The sequence below is a fragment of the Oreochromis aureus genome, linkage group 6 (assembly GCF_013358895.1).
Source record: "Oreochromis aureus strain Israel breed Guangdong linkage group 6, ZZ_aureus, whole genome shotgun sequence".
In the NCBI taxonomy this organism is placed as follows: domain Eukaryota; kingdom Metazoa; phylum Chordata; class Actinopteri; order Cichliformes; family Cichlidae; genus Oreochromis; species Oreochromis aureus.
In genome coordinates, this window is record NC_052947.1 from 14,178,156 (window position 1) to 14,203,548 (window position 25,393).

At 41.6% G+C, this 25,393-nt stretch overlaps 2 protein-coding genes across 3 annotated transcripts in view; both read right to left on the minus strand.

The window, feature by feature from the left end:
• Positions 1-15,928, minus strand: part of si:dkeyp-9d4.3 (caskin-1) — a 49,489-nt gene extending 33,561 nt beyond the window's left edge. The window contains exon 1 of the mRNA XM_039614126.1: positions 15,209-15,928. Within this exon, the coding sequence (XP_039470060.1) occupies positions 15,209-15,302 (94 nt within the window). The 5' untranslated portion in view covers positions 15,303-15,928. The remainder of the gene's footprint in view (positions 1-15,208) is intronic.
• A 2,804-nt stretch (positions 15,929-18,732) lies between these two features.
• Positions 18,733-24,815, minus strand: LOC116312375 (suppressor of cytokine signaling 1-like). Of its 2 annotated transcripts, none has more exons than XM_031729779.2 (4): positions 24,713-24,815; positions 22,562-22,881; positions 20,469-20,656; positions 18,733-20,317 (listed from the first exon to the last, which is right to left on the minus strand). In XM_031729779.2, the coding sequence occupies exons 2-4, from the start codon at positions 22,751-22,753 to the stop codon at positions 19,993-19,995; spliced, it is 705 nt and encodes a 234-aa protein (XP_031585639.1). In that variant the 5' UTR covers positions 22,754-22,881; positions 24,713-24,815; the 3' UTR covers positions 18,733-19,992. The 2 variants fall into 2 exon arrangements, with proteins under 2 accessions (XP_031585639.1, XP_031585641.1); XM_031729781.2 differs by lacking the exon at positions 24,713-24,815 and adding an exon at positions 24,217-24,321.
• Between the last annotated feature and the right edge of the window lie 578 nt (positions 24,816-25,393).

Below are 25,393 nucleotides of genomic sequence, written 5' to 3' on the forward strand. Positions count from 1 at the left end.
AAAGCATTTCAAAAAAAGTTCAAATTTATTTATTTATTTATTTATTTATTTAGTTTTTTTTTTAAAAGCTCAAATTTAAACTTTAATCCAGGGCCAAATCTATTCTTCTGTCCTGTTCATTCAATATTTAATTGAGAGCCGGTAAAGTTGAAGCAACATGTTCACATCTGTGAGTTTCCAGACACACTCCTACTGTATAACTTCAGCGTGTTAAAGAGAATCAACCACGTAATGAAGGTAAAGAAATTATAAGACTCTCATAAAAAAAACAAAAGCTCAGATTGTAATGTGTTCTCTCACATAAACTTGATCTATATGCAAAAATATATAAGTATATTTAGGAGAGCAGGTGAAAACAAACGGGACCTTATGATGGTGTGTCATAAGAACCTGAAGTGGAGATAAGTGGGGGCCTAGCTGATAACTAGTAAAGCTCATAACCTGCTAGGGTAGCAAAAAAATAAATGCTCAAATACTAAAATAGTAATAACACTACTAAAAATTAAGCTCAGATTAGATAGTCTCTATCTAACAGTATCTTTACCATAGGTGCCATCTTTGACTGCTCCAGTTGACGCACAACTTCACACAGCAGCACTGCAGCCAGATAGGCACACGGCACTGAACAACACTTTGTGAGGACTTTTGCGGGGTCAGTAAAGCTCTCAACAGCACTTTAATAATAAACAGTTATCATAAATGTTAGCCTGGCAGCATTGGCGTAACTTTGTGCTGAACACTGGGGGGTCAAGATCTCTGTCTAAATAAATAAATAAATCTGGGTAAATTTAGAGCTGGGCAATAGAACGATAACGATATGTATTGCGAATTAACTTTTTCTCGATAAAAAAATTAAACTATTGCGATAGGCCTCATCTCTCTTGTCCTCTTAAAAAAAAAAAAGAAGAACAGCCAATCCAAATTAAGTAGCGCAGAGCCGAACCAATCACAGCCGCAGCGTCACGTCACGTGACTTGTTACGTACAGCACAAGCGCCAAGGCGCACATGTGTATTTGTTTTTGCAGCCGTGTAGCCCGGGTAATGAAGGAAATGAGTTTGCCGACTAGAGAAAAATCAACCGAGAGCGTGGCGAAGGTTACGAAAAAAAAACAGATGATGGTTCCGATGCGGAGAGCTTGTCGAACGGAAGGGCCACAGAAGTTCCGTAGTGTGAAGGTATTTCGGCTATTTCAAGTCTGACAAAAAACAGAGTAGCACGCACTGTAAATTGTGCCAAAAGCAAGTCTGGAAATACAATAAAGCGGTGCATGCTCAATCTCTGACTGAAAGCGCTAATTCGTCATTCGGCTTTTGTCAGACTAAAGTCACTGTTAAAACTGTTAAGCTATACAACAAGGAGAGATTGAGAATTTCCTTTTAGTTCTCAGTTTATTTGATATTGACAAAAGTTAGTCAATTTTGTCTGTTCTTCTGTAAAACGACCTAAGATTTATTTTTAGAATTAATATTTTGTTTCTAAGTGGAATTGACAATTTAGTGGTCTGTTGTGTTTGTTCTATTTTGAAACTTAAACGCTTTAGCGGCTGCCTTTTGTGTAGTTTGCAATATTTGCCTTTATTTATCTGAAACTGAAGTCTCATGTTCCTTAAGTACATCTACCCTGTTGAACTTATTATGGGAAATAAATATTTAAATCAAAACAAGCTGCAGATTATTTCACATTTTACTTGTGAGCAACGGCACATTTAAATCTTACAAATATAGTTATTTGGCTTATATCGTGATATATATCGTTATCGCCTGAAATGAAAAAAACATATCGTGATATGAAAAAATCTTATGTCGCCCAGCTCTGGGTAAATTCCCAGATGATTAAACATGCAACTATTTTGCTAGTAATACCTGAAATGAGTAAAGAAAATCAACAGCCTATTTATGCAAGATAATTCATAATTTTATTGGGAGGGGTTATATTGGTTGGGTCTGATTATTGGGGGGGTTATAATAACCCCCCTGGAAATTACGCCCCTGCCTGGCAGGCACACACGTTAATGTTAGCTGTTTAACTATTAGCAATTAGCTGATAGCCACACTAGCCGTCTGTTAAGCATCATTTCGGTAGCAGCTAGCGGCTATGGCTAATAATAAAGTGGGGCAAGGCCTCAATGTGGCCATAACTTATAAAACCTTCCTGAGACAAAGTATTTTTTGTTCATTTACTCTTTTGTATAGCCTCATTTTTATTATTAAGTGGTCTGAACAAAAGGAATAATGGCCCAAAGTTTTTAACTTGTACAAATTTATACATACATATATATATATATATACACAGTGTTGGGGAGTAACGTAATACATGTACGGCCTTTACGTATTTAAAATACAAAATATGAGTAACTGTATTCCGTCTCAATCTCGCGCCCCATGTCACCTCTACATGCGGCTGCATAATGACGGGAAGAAATATTTAAAAAAATTATTCACAAAAATTATTTAATATGAAGGCAATAGGCAGAGTGTTATGGGCATAGCCCTAAAGAATGTAGTCCGTAGTAGTGTAGTCCGTGCTGCAGGGAGAATGGACTGCCGTACCCGTTATGTGTCTGTGAGTGCGAGGGAGGGAGAAAAAGGAGAGTCGAATAGTACGAGGTTTCACCAAGCAGAAACGGGAGATGGAAGAATGTAAATATAATAATAACCACTGCAGCCAAAAACAGTGCCTGACGAGTCCAGTTGTAAGTAAGCTATTAAGACTCGACTGTACAGTGTGTTCATGTTTTCCTCAGAAACAATAAGTTCCGTTGGAGCAGCCTTTCAACGCCTCTCTCTGTCTCTCGCTAGCAAAGTTGACCCAGACAACAAAGTAAAGCTAGTTTTCGGCTACGAGCCCGACACGAACCCGACGTATTAGCCCGAGGTCCCTTTACTACAGTTCGGAGCCGCAGACCAGATTGCCACAGATTTTCGATTGGATTTAGATCTGGACTTTGACTGGGCCATTCTAACACATGGATATGTTTTGTTTTAAACCATTCCATTGTTGCCCTGGCTTTATGTTTAGGGTCGTTGTCCTGCTGGAAGGTGAACCTTCGCCCCAGTCTCAAGTCTTTTGCAGACTCCAAGAGGTTTTCTTCCAAGATTGCCCTGTATTTGGCTCCATCCATCTTCCCATCAACTCTGACCAGCTTCCCTGTCCCTGCTGAAGAGAAGCACCCCCAGAACATGATGCTGCCACCACCATATTTGACAGTGGGGATGTTGTGTTCAGAGTGATGTGCAGTGTTAGTTTTCCGCCACACATAGCGTTTTGCATTTTGGCCAAAAAGTTCCATTTTGGTCTCATCTGACCAGAGCACCTTCTTCCACATGTTTGCTGTGTCCCCCACATGGCTTGTGGCAAACTGCAAACGGGACTTCTTATGGTTTTCTGTTAACAATGGCTTTCTTCTTGCCACTCTTCCATAAAGGCCAACTTTGTGCAGTGCACGACTAATAGTTGTCATATGGACAGATTCCCCCACCTGAGCCGTAGATCTCTGCAGCTCGTCCAGAGTCACCATGGGCCTCTTGGCTGCATTTCTGATCAGCGCTCTCCTTGTTCGGCCTGTGAGTTTAGGTGGACGGCCTTGTCTTGGTAGGTTTACAGTTGTGCCATACTCCTTCCATTTCTGAATGATGGCTTGAACAGTGCTCCGTGGGATGTTCAAGGCTTGGGAAATCTTTTTGTAGCCTAAGCCTGCTTTAAATTTCTCAATAACTTTATCCCTGACCTGTCTGGTGTGTTCTTTGGACTTCATGGTGTTGTTGCTCCCAATATTCTCTTACACAACCTCTGAGGCCGTCACAGGGCAGTTGTGGAGCTGTTTTGCAAAGAAGAATGGGCAAGGATTTCAGTCTGTAGATGTGCAAAGCTGGTAGAGATATACCCTAAAAGACTGGCAGCTGTAATTGCAGCAAAAGGTGGTTCTACAAAGTATTGACTCAGGGGGCTGAATAATTATGCACACCCCACTTTGCAGTTATTTATTTGTAAAAAATGTTTGGAATCATGTATGATTTTCGTTCCACTTCTCACGTGTACACCACTTTGTGTTGGTCTTTCACGTGGAATTCCAATAAAATTGATTCATGTTTGTGGCTGTAATGTGACAAAATGTGGAAAAGTTCAAGGGGGCCGAATACTTTTGCAAGCCACTGTATATACGCGCGGAATAGTTTTCTATACGAGATCGCTGCAAAAAGTGCAGCCTTACCTAATGTCCACCCTACTGTTACTCATTTTATATTAATATTTAAAAATCTAGTTGGTATTGGTATGGCAAGTAGCCTTCAGTAATAGTAATAAATCACAGAGCAATATTACATTCATGTAGTAAAAAGCATGATAATATATTAAGTGCCTTTCACTGTTCTTGTAACAGTGACAATAAAAAGCTATTCTATTCTATTCTATTCTAAGTAATCCAAAGTATTGAGAATACGTTACTCTCATTGAGTAACGTAACGGAATACGTTACAAAATACATTAGGGGCATGTTTTCTGTAATCTGTAGTGGAATACATTTAAAAGTAACCTTCCCAACACTGTGTATATATATGTGTGTGTGTGTGTGTGTGTGTGTGTGTGTGTGTGTGTGTGAGAGAGAGAGAGAGAGAGTGTGTTTTCTGTCATTACTTCAGTCGTTCATGAGGTTTGAATGAGCAGTTCTCAGGAAAGCTGCAATCCACAATCTGTTCACTCTGCACAGCTATGTTTTCAACTGCCACAATCACCCACCCACTCACACACACTCACACACACACACTCAGTGTGTCCTTATAGATGTGCCGTTTTTAAACTGTAACTTAATAATTCTCTCCATGTGACATGTTTAGGTGACATCCATAAATTGTGTCTATAAAAAAACTCTGAGTAGTCTCTGCACAAGTAGTTTCCCATCATAATTCATCAGAATACAAGGTGACCTCCATTTTAAACAATGGTTTAAAAGCCCCCCCTAATAAAATTAGGTGCTTATAAAAAAAACAACAACAAAAAAAAAACAAACCTTGATTCATTTTTTCTACACTGACTTATGGATCAGTCTTTGCATCTTTAGAGTGACACTATCGCTGTCATACATACATGAGTGTGTCTGCATATATTTATAGCATGTTTGGGTGTAGAGCATGTGCTTCATTGTGTAAATGTGACACACACGTGAGCATTAGAGAGATGCAGGCACCAGATAGCAGGAAGAAAACGTTCACAAAGCCACCACCAAACAGCCTGAAAGGACACAGGCAAAAACAACTTGTTTGTCTTTCTGCCTCCACTTTTTTTTTTTTTTTTTTGGTTTGGTCAAACCCTCATAATCCACGGGCCATAATCTGTAGCTGTGCTGTAATCTGGGGAAAAGCTCTTCCTTCTCTCTGCAGCTCTATCTGCACTTCATCCCTTCATCCTGCTCTCACACTCTAATTTTCCCTGTAATTTGCTAAAGAGCGCGTGCTGATTGGTTGTTCTGTTATTTCTGTTTACAGTGCAGCTGACATCATTTTCCTGCATGCATGTGTTTATGTGTGTGTGTGTGTTTATGGAAGTGCTGGTTCCTCCATATCTCTCTTGGATTAAAAATAAGAAGCATCCCTTCCCCCCCAGCTGATGAATCAATGAGTGCAGATAACTGTGTCACCATCAGACTACCACAAAGCCACATGAACCCCAATACAGACCACAATCTCACAACACAGAAACATCCACATGAGGCGCTTCCCTCTCAAACTCAGAACCAGGATTTGTATTTAATCTAATTCAGCTGACAAAGACAGAGTATCACTCTGCACGTATAAAAGCCTCTCTTTTGTTTTAAGAACTGCTCTCAAAACAGACTTTCATCTTCAAACTCACTTATTGTCAGCGCTAACCCGCTGCCTGACTGTATCAGTGACTTGATTTGTTAAATTAAATTTTGAACGAAAGGCTTTTCCTGCCCTCACATGAACTGCTTGTTTGAGAGCGCTGCCATAATCTTTCTCTGATACAGTCCTTGGACCAGGGTTCATATTTTTACGATCATTTATTTTGTCATAACATCGCAACTGAGCCCCGGGTTACCATGGTAACTCCTCAACGTGCCATTCTCAGAGACTGTCAGTCATCTGGCAGGGATTACAATGACAAGACTATGATATTATTGTGAAACATCTCCCTGAAAATTGTAACTGTGGCTCATTCATTTTCACTTTGAAAGTCTTCATTGTTAACTGAGAGCCAAAACAACCAAGCAGGACTGAAAAGCAACCTTGAATGTAACACAGCAGATTCCCAAACCTCAGGAGAGGTGAAACGAAGGGGTTTCTCAGGGGTTCTCATTATCAGAGATGTTCTGAAGTCCTGTTTCCATCACCTCCGACCTTGCCTGTCATCATGCATTTAGACTTTCAGCGTAACACGTAGCCTAAAACAAATGCCAGCACAGATTTCAGACAGTTGCACACATATGTTAAAAGTGACTCGAGTCAGGGTCACAATATGCTACCAGCCTCAAAATGTATAAAATTATCCTCAAAACATCTAAATGACAGACACAGACAACAAGCATGCGAGTGCTGTAGGATCATGACGCATCATGCTGTCATAAACTGACTAATGGTAAGTGGCAGTGAAAAGTCTACACAAGTGCTTTAATTAAATAAAAGCACTTGTGTGCTTTGTTGATAAGCTAACAAAGCTATCTGTTAGCTTTGTTGATAAGCTAACAAAAAAAAGTATACTGATGGAAGATAGTGAACACTTCAACAAGCACATATACATCTGTCCATCTATTCTCTTCCACCTTTCTAATTCAGGGACGGGACGGGGCTCGAGCCCATCCTAGGATGGGTCACCAGCCTATCACAGAACATGCGGTCATCCGAAAAAGAAAGTTTTTTCAGGACTCTGTGCAGTCCTCTAATAAGTTTTCCCTTTGCATTGGAATTAAGAGGGTAAGTAGCAGCCAGTATCGGCTAATCAAATGCACATACTAAGTATAAGCACCTCTATAAAAGCAGAGGTTTGCTGGTCTGGAGTTGTGTGTTAACACAATGCCACAATCTTCCAAGGATTGGACGTCCCAGCAAATCCTTGCAATGCTCAGAGAAACTGCAAAAAACATAAAAGCTATAGCTTAGACTCTACAGGTCTCAGTTAGTGTGTTAAATGTTAAAGTCCATGACTGAACAAGTATGGCTTCTTTGGAAAGGTTGCACAGCTTAGGTTTGCATCTGAACAAACCACAAGACTTCTGGAACAATGTCCTTTGGACAGATGAGACCAAAGTGGAGATGTTCACCATTATGCATAGTAGCCTATTTAATAAAAACCAGGCACAGCATATCATCACAAACACCTCATACCAACTGTCAAGCACGGTGGAGGAGGGGCGATGATTTGAGTTTGTTTAGCATCTACAGGACCTGGGCAGCTTGCAGTCATTGAGTCGATCATAAACTCTGAATACTAAAGTATTGACTAGAGTCAAACGTGAGACTAGGGCTGTTCGATATAACGACATATATCAGATGACGATATGAAAACGTCTACCGTTTCATATTACGCCATCGTTTGTTTCATGGTGTCGCAAAATAAACTGTTTATGGCAATATTTTTTCATCGTTTTGATGGTCACCGTCGAACTTCTTAAAGTTCTCTCTTCCTCTTATAGTTAATATAACCACACTACGGACGGACAAGCGACTGTTTTTATGCGTTGTCATTAGCAACAACGACGGTAAAACCATCGTGTGCCTCCACCGTCTGCTTGTTTATTTTCCACATAAACCTTTCACATTAAAGCTGAAGATCCTGTTGAGATTTTTCAAAATAAACTGAATCACGTGAAATAGTATGCAGTGTTTACGGACGAGAAGCTAAAAAGAGCCGTCAGGTAATAAAAAATAAACCTTAGAACAAGTTCTTTCCCCGCAGCATGCCGTGTAATAAATACTCACAAAGAAAACTACGGCCGTTTCAACTTATGTAACACTCGACTCCAGGTACACGACGCCCAGCTGAAAACACTTCACGCAAGTCGAGTTGCCCGAGATTCACAGAATTTACAGAAAATGTAAAAAAATTTTGATATCGTTGTCGGGACGATAAATGTCTTTTATCGGGATATGAGATTTTGGTCATATCGCACAGCCCATTGTGAGACCATCTGTCTGACAGCTACAGCTTGGGTGAAATTGGGTCATGCAACAACAGGACAATCATCCCAAACACAGCAGCAAATCTAACAGAATGACTGAAGAAGAACAAATGTTGTCAAAGTCCAGACCTCAACCTGATTGAAAAGCTGTGGCAAGAACTTCAGAGAGTGTGTATGAACAAGTGCTTGCAAACCTCAATGAACTGAAGCAACTTTGTAAACAAGACTGGACCAAAATTCCACCACTATTATGTGCATAGAGTCCTGTTATAAATTTATTTTTGCACAATTCTGTAGAACGCAAGGATGAAGTGAGGTGCTGACAAACTGACGACACCCCCATGTCAGTCAACTGTCTTCCAAAGTAAGCCTAGTACTCCTGTGATAAACTGGGAGGATTGTTACAATGCAACAGGAATGATCAGTAAACTTATTCCATAACTTCAGACCAACTCCAAATATACAGTGTTGGGGAGTAACGGAATATATATACCTGCGTTACGTATTTAAAATACAAAATATGAGTAACTGTATTCCATTACAGTTACTGCTTAAATAGGTGATAATTAGAATACAGTTACTTTGTTGAAATTAATGGATTACACAGCAGTCTTTTTCTGTTTCATATGTTAGGCTATCCCCTCTCTAATTTTGGTAATTCCATGCATTACTGGAAACCCAAACAAAACACGCAATAAGAGGTTTTAATGTCAGCATCGTGCTAATGTTGGTGGCATCAGTTACACAATGGACCCGAAGCCAGCACAAGAGAGCCAGCAGTGCACGGGCAGGAATGAATTTTTTTACTTAGAAATTCTGACACCACCTCACATTTAAAGAATGGGCAAAATCTGACCATGCAATGCAAACTCTGTTTGCTAGCAACCAAGCTGCTCTCAGCGTCAAAAGACTTCACCTCCGACCTAAAGAAACATCTGGAAGTAAGTTCTTTTTAAAAAAACTAACGTTAGCCTACTGCAGCTACCTTGTTTTAGTTGTGGTAGCTTCCTGGGTTATGTGGCACTTCGGTATCTTCGATGTACTATTACTCTGTGATTTATTACTATTAATGAAGGCTGCATTACAACCTGCTAGCTGCAAATAATTGTCTGCAGTTCTGAGAGCAGACAGAAAGGAAACATATTACTGATACAAAAATAGTTTTCTATACGAGATCACTGCAAAATGCGCAGCCTTACCTAATGTCCACCATACTGTTACTCATTTTATATTAAGATTTAAAAATCTAGTTGGTGTTGTTTTCAGAACTGCACGTGATTATTTGCAGCTAGCAGGTTGTTAATGCTGTCCATCAAGTCTAACAGTTTGCAGTCTATGAGCTAACCTCAGCTAATGCTAGCTAACAATGTTAGCTTGGTGGCGCGTAGCCTTCAGTAATAATAATAAATCACACAGCAATAGTACATTCATGTAGATCTAAAACGCATGACAATATATCAAGTAATCCAAAGTATTCAGAATACATTACTCACACTGAGTAACTTAACGGAATATATTACAAACTACATTTTGGACCATGTATTGTGTAATCTGTAGTGGAATACATTTTAAAAGTAACCTTCCCAACACTGCACAATAATATAACCATAATCATAAAAAACTATATGTAGCAACCAAAACAGTACCAGTACAGACCCCACAGAGATCCAAACATCATGGAGTCTGGGATTACAGGTAGAGATGGAGGGCACTGAGATGATCTAAATCCTGTTGTGAGCTCTACAAGAAGGCAAAGGATTTGTGCATCACATAGTGTTGTAAACTAATTTTAATAAATTGTAAAAAATGCCATCATTCTGAAAGCATTCAGCTTCTAGTTTCACTATACAACATAGTTCACACAATTTTCATATTTACTGGTCCCCCTCATGACTACTCAAGATTTGCATTGACCATATCATGAACTGCGATCCAAACCATCCCAGCAAAATGATCCCAATCTCAATGTTCTCCTTGTGTATATACATCTAATTATCTATTGCCTATTTAATAGCCAATTAAAAAAATGTTTTTTTTCTGTATGCAGAGACCATCGGAGTCAAATTCCTTATGCATGTGCACAAACTTGGCCAAATAAAGATGATTCGGACTCTGAACATGTGCTGTGACTGTTGATAATTTCCACTGCTGATAGTATAATTATTTAATGGATTAATCCTGTTGATGATATAATACTGAACAATCACAGTTCCCAGAGTCTGCCTAACTAAGGCTGTTTGATCTCAGTACCAAGAACATAGCCTGACAGAGATTACAATATTAGACTTTTTTTTCAGTCCACACCTTTTCTAAGGGCTAGGATGAGGAGACGGTGTTTCGAGTGTAATCACACCTGTTATTCTCGAGTCAACAAGCTAACAAAAAGAAGCGCTCTCAGTGCAGATCTGTTACAGGTGTTCACTTGATGAATTGGGAATGCCAGATCTTACAAAGTGCTCTAAGCTACGCCAAAAAAGAAGAGAAAAAAAAGGTCAGTGTTTCCTGATCATCAGTAAAGTCCATTTCAGTGAATCACTACAACATAAAAGAGATACATTTATGATAAGAATGCTCTCATATCTCTAAGATAAAGAGCTTTACTTCAGCTGAGCCAGAGATAATAAAACCATTACCAAATCGTTTAGGACTGTGCCTCACTTTGCGTGAGCATGGAGTAGTTTTAATGTCTTCTCCTTTAAAGTGAATCTGAACGTCTCTTTCATCTGAAGTGATTCATTCAGACTCGAAAGATTCAGAACAAACTTTTGATTGATCTGTAACAAGAAAACCGAGAGTGCTGTGATTGCAGCAAGGCTACAAGCTTAAAAGACAAGGTGGTGTTGTCGAGTTTTCTCATTATCTACAGCTACAACAACAACCAACAATGAGTCTGCTATTCTCCGTGCAGCTGCAGCTCAGTATTCCTCTGTGCCACACAACTCCAGCTTTGCCTCAGAATGATTGAAAACCCATCAGCCCAGCACACCGCTCCACTAGATGACATCTTACCTTATAGTTTACTGGCGTCGACGCCACATACATCTCTGTTGTTCCTGAAAATGCTGACTAGGAGACCAAATGTTTATTAATCTCAGCGGATATTCCCCGACAGATACATCATTTCCTCCCGTCCGAGTTGTGTTATGAGGAGTTTTTCACAGATGTGTGTCTTCAGAGGGAAAAAAATGGGCGGACAAACTTTGGGTTTCCTCACAGAATTTTTGTGAGAATCACACCAACGTTATCCTTTATTCAATTTAATGCAGTAATCTTAGTTACGCTATATGAAACCCAGCAAGATCAAGTTGATTTTTTTTTACAATACATACACACATTTAGCTTAAATATGGGTTAAATATGGGTTTATTAACCAATAAACTGGCAGGTCTGACGGGTCCTGTATCTGTGTCAGGTAGCGGTCTAACAGCTCTGAACTGAAACCAGAACTGCGATATGAACCTCCATGGTTTGCTGTTGTGGTTCTCTCTTCCTGTGTTATCTATCCTAATGTGCTGCAGAAGCAGAAAGTAGCCCACAAGCACAGCAGAAAGTACACGTGGACTAGCGCAGCTGCCGCGAAGGCTCCGCCCCGACTACCTGATAAGAAATCTTGCGTTTTTATCTTGAAATAAACATTTGTCTTTTGAGGCAGCGGTTACGTTTCCATACACCAAAATGTGTTTGGGTTTGAGACCGTTATATAAATGCCAGGGAGAATGAAACCCGTGTGGCTTACTTTATACCTCGTAGTAACGTTTGTAGGCTACTCAGCAGCCATCCTAACATCTAAGTCTATTAACAAAGTGTGACGTTACCATTTTAAACAAATGGACTGTCACCAGCATGTCAGTGATGTCAATTGACTTTAACTGCATCATTTTGTGTTGGTCTTGTATTGGGGTAGCTGTAGCTCAGGAGGCAGAGCAGCTCATCTATTAATCAGAAGGTTGTTGGTTTGATCCCTGGCTCCTTCAGTCTCTTAGGGAAGATACTCACCCCACGTTGCTCTCTGATGCATCCAATTGGGTGTGAATGGATGAATGAGGCATGTTATATAAAGTACACAAGTGCTATCTACTGGTTATCGAGAATTGTGTACTGGTACCAGTGATTACATGTCTATCGTTGTGCATCCCTTCTATGTTAAAATATTTCCAATATTCATCCCAAAGGTGGCAAAAGCGATTTCCAGTTGAGCTCTGACACTGAGATGAAATTTATGAAATGAATCTCCACGGCCTTGTGTCGCAGTTCTCTCATCCTCTGTTGCAAAGCTAATGCACAATGTCCAACAGGGTGGTAGGTCTCTGCTACATCGCTTTAAATCATTCATGTTTACAGTGGTGCTTTTTTTCTGGGTCTTCTTCCAGTCAAAGTTCGTATTATGCTCTTTTTTGGGGTTTCCTTTCTTTCCGTTAGTTACTGAGCTTTTTGTGAAAATAAAAGGTTTAAAAAGTAACAAAGCCCACTCCAGAGGGAGTTACTGTCTCCTACAGAAACACTTGTTAGCAGTCTGGCCGTTTCTCCCGTTTCTTATTTTTAAGAAACCTGTTTATAAGGTTTGGGGAAACCTGCAGTCAGCTGAGACTGAAGAAGTCACTTGGATGAGTGACGAAACGTTTCTCCCACAAAACGCTACGTCCAGATGAACAGATTCAACTTTTGGAGATCCCGTTTCTTATCTATGTCACTGCTGTATGTAACACACTGGCACAGAGCTCGCCTAGCCTTTCGTTTGGCATGCCCTCAAATAGAGAATAAGCAGCTGCCTCGCAGTCCCTCATTTCTATTTACTCACTAGAGCTGCTTCTGTTACCTCTAACTCTGAAGTGTCTCAGCAAAGCACACCAAATGTTCTGCTGCTGGCTGAAGGAGCAAACACAAGCGTCTCCACGCACTCCTGGGGCATCACGGGTGGATTACTCCCAAAATGTTGACTAATGACTGGAAATCTAAAAGTTAGACAGTGACCACAGTGACCGAGGAAGACTTTTTTATTAGTCACACCACTTTTTTACCTGTTCACATCACCTCTGGGTATTTTCCCGAGTTTCTCACATGCATCACACAGCAAGAAATGGTGTGTCCGGTGCTCGCCCTGGCACAATGAGGCATCACATGCCAGGTCAGCAACCGCTGTAAAGTTCGTTCCAGCTGATCTGGAGATAGGAGCTCTCACTGCCACCTCAGTTGGGTAAAGTCTGGAAAAGTTCAGGGCTGCAGTCCATACGTGTAAACAGCTACTGATAACGACTGATAGAAATTTGTGGTTTTCTGGCCTCTGAAGGTGGGCATGCCAGGAAAGCTTCTGTTCCTTTCATCCACAGCATCAATGTGTGACATTTCAACACAGCAAATAACCACCACAGCAAAACCTCCCTTTAACCCGCCACAGTGCCGCTCTGAACCTCATTAGCATACTATTAATAATACAAACACAGTCAGGCACATGACTAACACCCGATGTGTCAAGTGTGTCCCTGTGTGTGTGTGTGTGTGTCCCTGTGTGTGTGTGTGTGTGTACCTGCCTGTAACTGTGTGTCTGGGGTGTGTCAGTGTGTGTGTTTGTGAAAGCAACAATTCTCCAGCAGAGAAACCTGGCATCCTGTTTAATTATTCAAACATAAACCTGGATTTCAAACACACACACACACACACACACACACACACACACACACACACACACTCTTTAACCTCCCTCCAACACGTCCTGTCTCTTGACCTCTCTGCATACGTATCTCAACATTTCACTTCTCCTGTCCTGCATGCTCACACGCTAAACCTCCTCCTCCTCACCCTCATTTCCCTCACCCACAACCCCCCACCCCCACCCCTCTCTCTTTGTCAGTGTGCAGTGGACTGGGCACTCAGGCCTGATCTGTTCTGGCATTTGAGGAGAAGCATTTTTTTTTTTCTTTTCCACAGCACTGCTGGAATGTTCAGAGACAAACAACGCACGAGAAGAGAGGAAAAGGACGGAGCAGGAGAGGAACATGGAGGAAACACCGGCTGTGTGTGGCTGCGTGTGGTTGCGTGCGTGTGTGTGTGTGTGTGGTGGGGGGCAGGAGACGAGAGAGATGACAGAGGTAGAAACATGAGCGGCACGGTTAGGAGGAGTGGAGAGGAGGTACGAGTGAGGGAGGAAGGAGGAAATGAAAAAAAGGGGAAAAGAGGTGAATAGGCAGGAAGGAGACAGGACGTGAAAGGATATGAGTGAAGAAAGAAAATGACACGGAAGGGTAGATGAGAAGGGGTCGGGTAGAGACAGGGAAAGGGCAGGAGTAGAAGGCAAGAGATAATATGCGAGAGGACAAGATGAAACACGGGGAGAGGAGAGGAGAGAAGAAGCCGGAGCAGAGGAAATGAGGTGAGAGAAGGAAGAGAAGCAGAGGCGCTGAGAGGGGTCTTATGGTGAAACTGCAGAGGAGGAGAGATGTTTCAGCGCTGTAATTGAAATCTAATTATCACCTCAAGTCCCAGCTGACTCCATGTTAGGCACTCGCGCACATGCATGCTTTAGCGTCACATTTGTGCGCGCGCACGCAAATGTCTGCACGTGTACGATCATCACATTATTACCACTAACATCTGGCGTCTTCACACACCAATAATCCCCCTGTCCCGAGAGCGGTGCACGGCCTATGTGCGTACCCACTTTCCACCTTTCTGTCTGACATGCGCACGCACGTATATACACACACACGCACACACGCAGAAAAGATCAGTTGTGGGGAATGGGATGACAAGCGCTCCTAATTTCAGATTACATCCTGATGACTGTTCTCACACATGTGCAACGTCATCACTATCACAAACTCAACGTCATAGCACACACACACACACACACACACACATGCGTGCAGGAGAAACGCACGCCAACACACAAACACGCACAGTGCACCATTTAGGCTAAATGGCATCACATCAGATTTAGCCTGCACTGTCCTGACCTGATAATGACGGGCAGTGTGTGTGTGTGTGTGTGTGTGTGTGTGTGTGTGTGTGACTGTGTGTGTGTGTGTGTGTGTGTGTGTGTGTGTGTGACACAGAGACAGGAGGATGGATGGATACTGACTGGCTTTCCCTGGCCGTGGTCTCTGTAGAAGCCGCTGAGCTGTCAGCAGGTCCTCGGTCTTCACGGCCTGGAGCAGCTCCTGGTCCTTCCCCATGTCCCCTCCGTCCCGCCTCGGTCCCGCTCTCTTCCTCTGAGCGCCCCTCTCTCCTCCGTTAATCCGCTGCTACATCCTGCCGCCGCTCCCGGCCTCCCGCTGGAGCTGAGGCGCGGAGGGATGGATGCTGCCGGGAATGGGATGCTCCGATTCGGCCAAGGAGTCCAGCGCAAGTCCCTCTGCAGCTCCCCTGCACGCCAAAGCCTTCCGTGGACCCACACCGACTACAGACCGACCGACCGGACCTCGCTCTCTGTCGGGATGCTCTCCGACCGCGCGCGCAGGAACACTCGCGACAGATTCCACAGATTCTATCAGCGTGACGATTTCACCGGGTCGACGTGCGTGCCGTGCGTGAAAACGGTGGAGCTCGAGCGCCCTCCCGTCTGTCGGGTCAAGCCCGCACAGTTGAAATCTCACGAGTCCCCAGTCCGCAGAATAACACGCACGGGTGGCTGATGTTTAACGTGCGACCGCTGTCGCCGCCGCGGTGCTGGACCAGCTCGTGCCAGATCCAGCGCGCGCGCGCACACGCGAGCGGTCACAGTTACATATGGCATTACATAAACAAGTACTACACACGCACGCGTGCCACTCCAGTTGTTGTAACCCCTGAGCGATAAGGTCCCCTCCTGAGAGTCACCGGTTAGAAAGGTCATATAAACATGAAAGCCCCGCAGTCGCGTGCAAGAGGCGTGCTCACAGCTATGACCGGGCTCGCGCGACCACAGGGGACACTAAATTAACCCAGACCCAGCAGTTTTTTAATAATAATAACTAAACCCAGTATCAGTCACAATTCGGAAACTGTTTCATTCATTCATTAACACAATTCCTTTCATTGCTTGACTCTATTTACAACTCTAGTGTGTGTGCGTGTGTGTGTGTCATCACAGTAAAATGTGACCTGGAAAACACCTAATAGCAGAAACTATGACTAAGCTATGTACCATGTCTTCCTTATACAGAGATTTCAGGTGTCCAGCTGGGATCAAACTGAAGGTCCTGCTCAAACATGAGCCCACCCCTGAATACTGAGGACAGGGGAAGTAGGACACCAAGAAGAGGGAAGTGGTCTCTCCCAGCTTTGTGGGCCACAAACAGGAGCGTTGCCGAGACCTTAAAACAGTGGTGCCTCGACCCATCCCTGAAATCTTTTTGGATTTTTGCTCAGCAACAGCACCTTTTTGAAGTTAGATCATAAAGTAAAATTATTATCAAATATCAGACCTAATGGTTAAAGTCAGGGGTGCTAAACCTAGATTATACTCCTTTGTGGACACTGACATGGACTCGTTGACTCTCTACTCCTTGTACATCTGCTTTAAGAACACCACATTATGATGCACGGCTGGTGTACTGTAATGTAAATCAGGCAGGCATGTGGACGTCCACGTGGTCCCCCGCGCTAGCCATCTAACCCCTAGCAGAAAGTGTAATCCCTGCTTTAGGCTGACTTTGAGCATCAGTAGTAAAACCACGACGCTGATGAAGCACTCATGTATAAGGCTGTATGTTGACACATTGATAATGTTAGTTCAGTTTTTCTTGTTGTTTCTGCTTCTGTTGTGTCATATTGAGCCCCTCGAAACCGTGCTGCCTCTGTCTGGTCTTTTCTGTGCTCACCTCTTCATCACCTTTCCTGCTCTTTTACTGTGTCATCAACCTGCTGCACTCTTCATCTCCTCTGCCCATTCCTCCTGTTCCCTCTCGTGTACTGGTTGTAAAAGCAATGCAATCATCACGTGCCAATTCAATGATCCAAATATCAAAGTTTTGATGTGATGATTATGTCTTTACCATATTATTGATTAATATTATTCATTAATAAGATCCCGAGGCTCCAGCCGTGAAAGCCCAGGCTGATGATGTGCCTGCCCACAGACATGGGCATATCTCCAATATGGTATCTATATATAAGCAATATAGACAGATGGGTCTATTTTAAACCAGTTACACTGATGTAACTCACAGTTATAGCACTTTTAAAATCTATACAGGCCTTTGAGCATGTCCATTTTAATGCTACTGATATGAGCTGTTTATGCTTAACGACCCTTTTATAAAAAGTTCTTTACCTTTGCATTGTTGTTGGAAGGGGTTCAACAAATAAGCTCTCCTTGCCTTTATGTGTGTCACAGCAGTAGTGTTTTTTTTTTTTGTTTTTTTTTACATCAGTCTGTTTAAGGTTAATGAGACAAGGATAATTTGAGGATCAGAAAAGTGTGGATATGTGTATGTGTGTGTGTGTCCCTGGTGCAGGGCTAATTTAGACTAAAGGGGACACTGCCAGTCAGATTTAGGACAGGAAGTGGAACAGATGACGGAAAACCTCAAAAAATCTATAATGTGCGTATGTGCACACTTTTGCACTGCATTGTGTGCATACCGCTTATCTGAACGAACGATCAAAAGGCTTTTCAGCTGAGCGTCAGCTTTATGCCAGGCTGGACTAACACCGCTAAACGCCGCACAGAGCCCAAATAAGCCGTGGGCCTTAATTCACCCACCCACACAGAGTCAGTCTGGTTAAAATGAAATCGCAGACATGTAGTTAGTCATGCTCACAGAGGTGATCTTTGTGGCTGATTCATACAAAACACTTCAGAGAAGGAACGCAAACCAGGCTTCCACTGAAACCATCGCACTGATCCTTTAACAATCTGAAACTATTGTTTCTGAAATATGTGTCACTTTCACTTTAAAACTGCAAAAAGAAGGTCAAGTTTACAGATAAAGTAAGGTAGGTGGCGGGACTTTTGCCAGGAGACTGGCGTGTAAGACTTGTTTTTTTAAAGTTTTGCTTTCACTTGCTAATTATGTTTGTTTTGATTAATTGTTTAGATAAAAAAAACAAACGTCAACTAACTTTAAAAGGTTCTAAAGGTCATAGCTGTTTGATGTGCAATAAAGAAAGTGCTCGTCAGTCAGCTGTCCGATTACTAATGAGCCTCTGAAAATGCATGAAAAGTTATTAAAACCTGCACCTCAATCGCATTTTGATTATGACCCTTACTGTACACCCCTGATGACTGCTGCTCTTGAGAAGTATCTGTTTCCTTGTTATTAACAACTACTAAAAATAGAGTCGTGTCCCACTGTCATAAAGTTGAGCAGAGCACAGCAAGCAAAGTGTGATTTTTTTACATTACTGTCTCGTAAAGCTCTGCACAGTGTAGCTGTTGAGATGTTGGTGAACTGACAGGACCAAAACCCTCAATGGCTAAAAAAAACCCCAAAATAAAAGCCAAAAAACAGCTAACATTAATATATTTAGACTTGTGTTTGTTTACTCTTTTTAAAAAAAAAAAATTCTCTAGGTTTTTGTCATGTTTATCTTCAAAGCTTACATACTTACTAAAAAGGAAGTGATTTGTATTCCTCTTCCTGTCTTTGAGTGGACAGTAATCAAGTCTTAGGTTTACATATATTTTATTTAGTATAAAAAATTATTTATTCAATATGAACAAGACAATATTACATGCATATTGTACCAGAAGACCAAAGACAGTAACTAGAATCATTTCAAGTGTTGATCAGCTGCAATAATCAATACTTTTACATACAAAAAAGAATTATTCTGGAATCTACATGGAATGCCTAAGTCACGAAAACAAACATTCAGTCAACTCTGCTGCTCAGTTTAGCTGCTCTAGCCGACCCCCTTGACAGCCAGGCAGGAGAAGGCCAACACGAAACACCAACAGAAAGACAAAAAACACAAAGTCGATGCTTTTTTTTAATACAGGTGAGAGCAAAACTACAGAATCTAAGGTCAGCTACAGCTGGAGGAATCCTCTTTCTGTGAGATAAGAGAAAAAGAGGATTCCTCCCATAATGGGAAGATTACATCTGCAACTTCATAAAGAACCGCGGCAAAGTTATCCGATATCGGAATCGTATTAACTGCAAATTCTGTGAATTATAAACATCAATGTAGCAGTTAGAATCCGTTACTCCGTTTCCCCCCCATCATCCAGAGCAAATGAACCCTTGTACCAAGATATTGAGATAATTACCCTAATGTTACCAAACAAGCAACACAAAAAGAGAAAGAGAAAGAGAAGAAGGAACGAGCCAGAAACCATCACTCCAAGTGGATTTTTACAGCTGATTTACCCTCACGTTCATGAGCTGTTGACATGGCTGCTTGCTCATGCGTTCATGAGTTCAGATATCAGTTAGTGCAGCTTTAAACAGCAGCAGTTATGACATTTTCATAGGCACGACAAGCTGAAATGTCATCATACAGGCAGTGGTGCAGCCTTTACAGGGAAAATTGCTAGAAACTTTAGTTATATAAATAATAATTGTTGACTTCTGACAGTGCATATAAAACAAACAAAAAAAAACAAACAAAAAAACCCAAAACACGTGCTTTGTCAAATCTGTAAAACAATACATTTTCAGAAGGTGTGCAAATAACCTCTCAACAACCAGAAACCTTCAGGTTGTCCATCTGTGCCGCAGGTCGCCTGAATTACCTCATGTAGCCATTTCTACCTCTGATGGTTATGTCCTTCTACTCGCTTGTGTCTCCAATAATATCATTCATAGCAGTCACCTGCAGTGATCTTCTATTATCTCTCATTTATAATACCAAGGATAACTTCTTTAAAAAGTAAGAAATAACATTCTTTATCCTTGTGATAGCACAACATCCTGACACAGAAACTTGGAGCACACGCGTCTATATAGGATGAGGGTATGCCCAAAGGTAGCTTCTCACTTGCTTGTTGAGACCAGGTAATGTGCTTATCCTATCTGCTCCAAACACGCCTACAAAGGCCCTCCTGCACATCTGTTTCAGGCCCTCTGGGCGGTGAATGCGAAAGGGCACCGTCAGTTTACAGCAGGAGCTGGTGTAGTAAGTCAGCAGAGCAAAGAGTGAAGGAAAAGTCCTCTGGCTGCCGAACAGATTGAAGTGCAGCTTGTTCAGCTGGATGCGAACACTCGTCGGGCCATCGTCGCTTTGGTAACTCAGAGTGAAGAAAACATCCGGCTGCCCGCTGTCCCTACAACAGCACAGCGGTGTACAGTCACTACACATGAGCTTGGTAAATGAGATGGACTGCATTGGTTTAGCTTTAATGGCATGAAGAAAAAAAAGCAGGAAAAAAACCACAACAGTTAAAGAGAGAAATAAAGCGAAACAGCGCTGACTACCTGATGAGGAAAGTTCCAGCAGGAGCATTTTTGAGTTTTCCGTGGGCTTCTTCCATGGTCAGGGGTCCCCAGTAGTAATCACTCTGCAGAAGCTGCTGGTAAGTACTTTTTACTAGTCTATACTCCTCTTCGCTGGTGAACGGACGGAGGTGTGTGGGCAAGCCATCGGAATCAGCTCCAGTCACTTCCTACAGTGGAGAAGATCAGACGTGTCCAGTCAATATGATGAAAAACGCACATAAATCAAAGTGTTCTTTGGTGGCTGCAGGCTCTTTACTGCTGATGGTACACCAGAAATTTCACTGCCTACAGCAAACAGCTCCTAATCTGATTAAACAAAAATGAAGGCTGTGCTTTTTCTTGCCCTCGGCTTTGCCTCTAAGGCTAAATATATGTTGCCTGTGTTGCTCTTCTTTAAAAACCTGAGGCAAAGTTTTAAGTGTTGAGGTCAGTGTATGCACAAGCACTCCCCACTAGCCAGAAGATCAGGCTTCACGCTGCTACAAACACTCGCTCTCACAGTTTGTTTGATTCTTGCTTTTGCCTGAGGACATCAAGCCCCACCCACCCACTACTCTTTTGTTTGTGAGGAGCAGCCAATTAGAAGAAAGCTGGCTTAAAGAGGGGGTGGCCTTAAAGGGGGAGGAGCCACAGCAGCTTGTTTCAGATCAGTGATGAACCGACAGGCTTAACTGTGAAAAAAGGAAAAAACACTATAGTCCACTAATAAAATAAAACATTGAAAATAAGCATAATAAAATAAATAAAAATAAAATAAGCCTAATAGTTTACTTTAAATCTCTTTAAATCAAACTTAAATGACGGCTGTCAAGTATTTTTAGAACAAATTATTGCACATCGGTCACAAACAAGGTATCACAAAGAAACAGAAACTTACAAAAATTAGATTTGTAAGGTTTGTGGCATAACTATACAGCCACTTAGAGGAAAAACGTCTTTTTTAAAATTAGAGTGCTTTTTTTCTTTTTCGTTAAGCTTGCTCATCACGTGAACTTGTGACTCTGCGTCTTATGTAATAAACAAAAAATGTACAGTAAGGAATGTTGCTGGAAACTTTCCGAATGGCTGAAACCGCCATACCACAAAGGGTTCTTTCACTTTCTCAGCGTGAACTCGATACTTGGGTCATTTACTAGAAACTTTATTAGTTCACTTCACGTGTTAATTTCCATGAGCGCCACTTGTAACGTTTTGCTCTGACACAAGATGTACTCTGTGGGCGATAACATTGTAAGACCACTACCAACACCATAATGGAGCTGTAAATCCTTGGCATAAGGGGGAAGCATGCTCAGGTTCAAAGTCCAATAACAAAGCCAGGCAGGCTTCCAAATACTTTCCTTGTAACAACAATGATTTTCTGTTGGTGAGTGTCACGTTGTTTACCGAGCTAGTCTGAGTGTCCCAGTTTATTACCGCCACGCTCCAGCCACAAGGTTTATTTTCCTCAATAAATTAATCAGGTTTTATTTTGACAGCAGTTTTTAAAAAAAACATTTGTGGGTCACTTGTAGTTTCACTTTTACAAATGTTGTCATATTATATTAGTATCCATCATACTGTTTGATAATGTAAAACAAGCATCGTTGAATTTTTCAATCGCATTATTATTTAGTTTCACTTTTAGCCAAACTTAAATGAAAAAGAAATTGATTTAAAAATATATTTTTAGACGACAGTGCCTGAAAGTACATTGCTCAAGTACTTGTTCTGTACATCTGAACGTCTTTATAAATGCATTCAATTTTACTCACTTTGAGGGAAACTGCTGAATATTTTCCTCCACTGTATCTGTTTGATAACAGTAGCTGCTACTTATGATCTATATAAATGTATAATTGACAAATGAGCTGTGATGGACATTTAGTACAGTTCCCAGCAGTATGTAAAGTAGTTAAAAAGCTGCAACATTAAAGTTGTGCCCATGCATTAGTGCACATATGATTATGATCGATTAATCAATAAAGACATAAAATGTGGTATTCTGCCTGCTGAGTGCTTTTAATATTTAAACAATCTATCACCAAAAACAACATGAGTAAAATCAGCAGTGAGTGATCGTGAACACTAACCCAGAGCTCAGCGTCTTCCTCATAGTTGTTTTTGACCCAGTGCAGTAAATCCAGCCGCCGCTCTCTCGACTCCGCTCTGTTTGGGCTCTGTTCTCGGTGTTCTTCAGAGGGCTCGCTCGGGCTCTGTGGTTCGGCTGCGTGGCTCTGTTTTGGGCTTTGTACTACCACTTTATTGCAATTGTCTCTGACCATCCTACAAAGAACAATCCTCCTCTTGACCACCTGTTGCACCAGTTACTCCGTTTTTCACTGGCAGATCCTCCATCATTCACTCCTTCCCGGCTGGTCATCTGTTGCTCAGTCCACTTTGAGACGCCATGCTGCAGAGAGTTTATATTGTAACTTTAATCCTCAGCGTTTCACAAACACTTAACATCGCATTAATCACATTGACATTTCTGGTTTACATGTTTTATGCCTCCTTATGAGCGCACAGCTGATGTTTGAAACACGTCCCTGGCTTTATATAGTGTAACACACACTGTCATGGCACACGCTCACTGCATGGGTGCCCAATCCAGACTTAAAGGGCGTGCGGCTGACAGTAAACCACATGTTTGTGTGTTACAAACCACCAGTAAGGGCGGCTACTACACAACTGATGACAGAAGAGCGCTTTCACTTTCTCAATCAAGCGAGACTAAAAAGGTGTATAAAAAGACTTAATTTCCTCTGAAGTGTGAGGTAAGCAGATTCCAGTTAGCGTGGACGTTTTCTGCTTTTCATTTAAAACAAAAGCAACGAAAACATTTTAACCGCCCCGTACAGATATTTTTGTTTCAAATTTAAAATCAGCAAATAAAAAAATTACATTACAATAAAGAATAAAATGCAAATACTTGATGCCGATCAATACTTTATAAGGAGTACAGTGTGTACCAAGCAGTGAGTAGAGAATTTATATATTTTAACAGTTCAAATTAATTTTTATTTTCCCTTTTTTATTGTCAATGTTTATAAATATTACACTGAGTTATAATAACTTCATTTTTTCTAATTTCACTGTTCGCAATGAGCTTACAGCTGCATTTTATCAGCTAATATAACAGTTTTGTCTCACAATGACGTAAACTTCTGTTATTATCTCTCTCTCTCTCTCTCTCTCACACACAGACAGATTATATATATATTTAAAAGAACCAGTGACAACGATTTTTAAGATTTGTTTCAGAGGTTCACACACCCACAGATATTGAGCAGTGCAGCAGGGCAATGACACAGCGTTACTTTAGGCCAAGGGGGGAGCATTTATGACCCACACCTTAAATCAGAGACACTGTGGAATTTCAAACGGAGAGTGCTGGAGCTCGGAAATAACAGTAAAACCAGCAGGACGAATTAAAACTGCAAAGAGCTGCAAAAGTGTTTAGAAAAAGCTCAAATGTGGCCAAACATCCTCCACAGATTCATCTGCAAAATTCTGTGCTATACAACAGATTTACTTAAGGTGGGGGGATTTTTGAAGGTGGAGTTCAGCTATCGCCGTGACGCTGGAGCTGATGTGTTTTAAAGAAATTGGAAAAGCTTGTCACAAGTTCCCACACTTAATGAGAAAATGACACTTTTCTTTTTCAGCTTTCTTGGATTCCTTCAACAGCAGTCCGCTTCAAGCTTCAGCGACAATGTGAGCTAAAGGAATAATTAAGCCTACTTACGTGTCGCAGCAGTGAGCTACAGTCGGCTTCTCGCCCCCAGAAAGTCGCAGCTCGTTTGATAAAAAAGATGCTTTCGTTTTCAGAGAACGTACGCGCTCCTTCTTTCGCTCAAACGCGCATGCGCACTTTAAACCGTTGATTCAGGTGTTCGCGACCGCACTTTCGCTTTCACTTCAGCTTGCAGATTCCTTGAAATCATGTGATCTCACAGCAGAGCGTGTGTGTGTGTGTGTGTGTGTGTGTGTGTGTAGCGAGTACGCACAATGAATTTTAGATTGGTTTGAATGCAAATAACTACATTTATTTAAAAATGTTACAGCTGCATGAAAAATACACAAATACAGACTATAAAACATACATCCGCATCACGGATGGGTTGATGGTTTTACTACTACAGCGCTGTTTGTTTTCAAAATAGTTTTTTGTGGATATATTTCAGTTCATACACAAGTTTAGTTTATATTTATAACAAAATGAAAGAAAGGCTCACACATACCCGTGGACATGATGCTATACAAAGCCCAGTGGTGTAAAGTAAGTGTAAACCTCAGTGATGCAGCAGCAGCAGCAGCAGCAGCAGCACAGGTGCCTGCGTGTGAGATCTCAGGTAAGAATCTTGTTTCCTTTTTGTTCTGTCAGCTTAGCGTAACAATTATTGCATAAGCGCATAGTCAAAGGGCTGCAATTATTTCCATGTCATGTCAAGCATGGCAATAGACCGCAGGTTAACCGACTACCTCGTCAATCAACCTGCGGCCAAGAATTCAAAAAGGATTACAAGAAAAGTCATGAACGTGAATGCATTCATGAATCAAACCGTAAAAAATGTGCGGCCATTCTTATTATTTTACATTTCTTATAGAGAAAACACACGCTGCTTTAAGGGTAATAAACAGATAAGAAAATTGCGGATTTTGTTGCAGTTTCTGCAGCAGCAGACGGATTGTTCATTATATCAATGAATAATGATCAGACAAGCACGGACAAAGAATTTATTAACATTCTGTAACTTTTAGATGAGACATTTGAAGGTGCAGTACCCCTCACATCACAGAGAAAACGCATGACTGCAAGATGTCAGCCTCTCAGGCCGTGGAGGTGGATGTCTGGTTTTCTTTTTTCTTTTGTCTAAGCATCAAGTAGGCAGCTGCCGTTACTGCCAAGATCCCATAAGTAG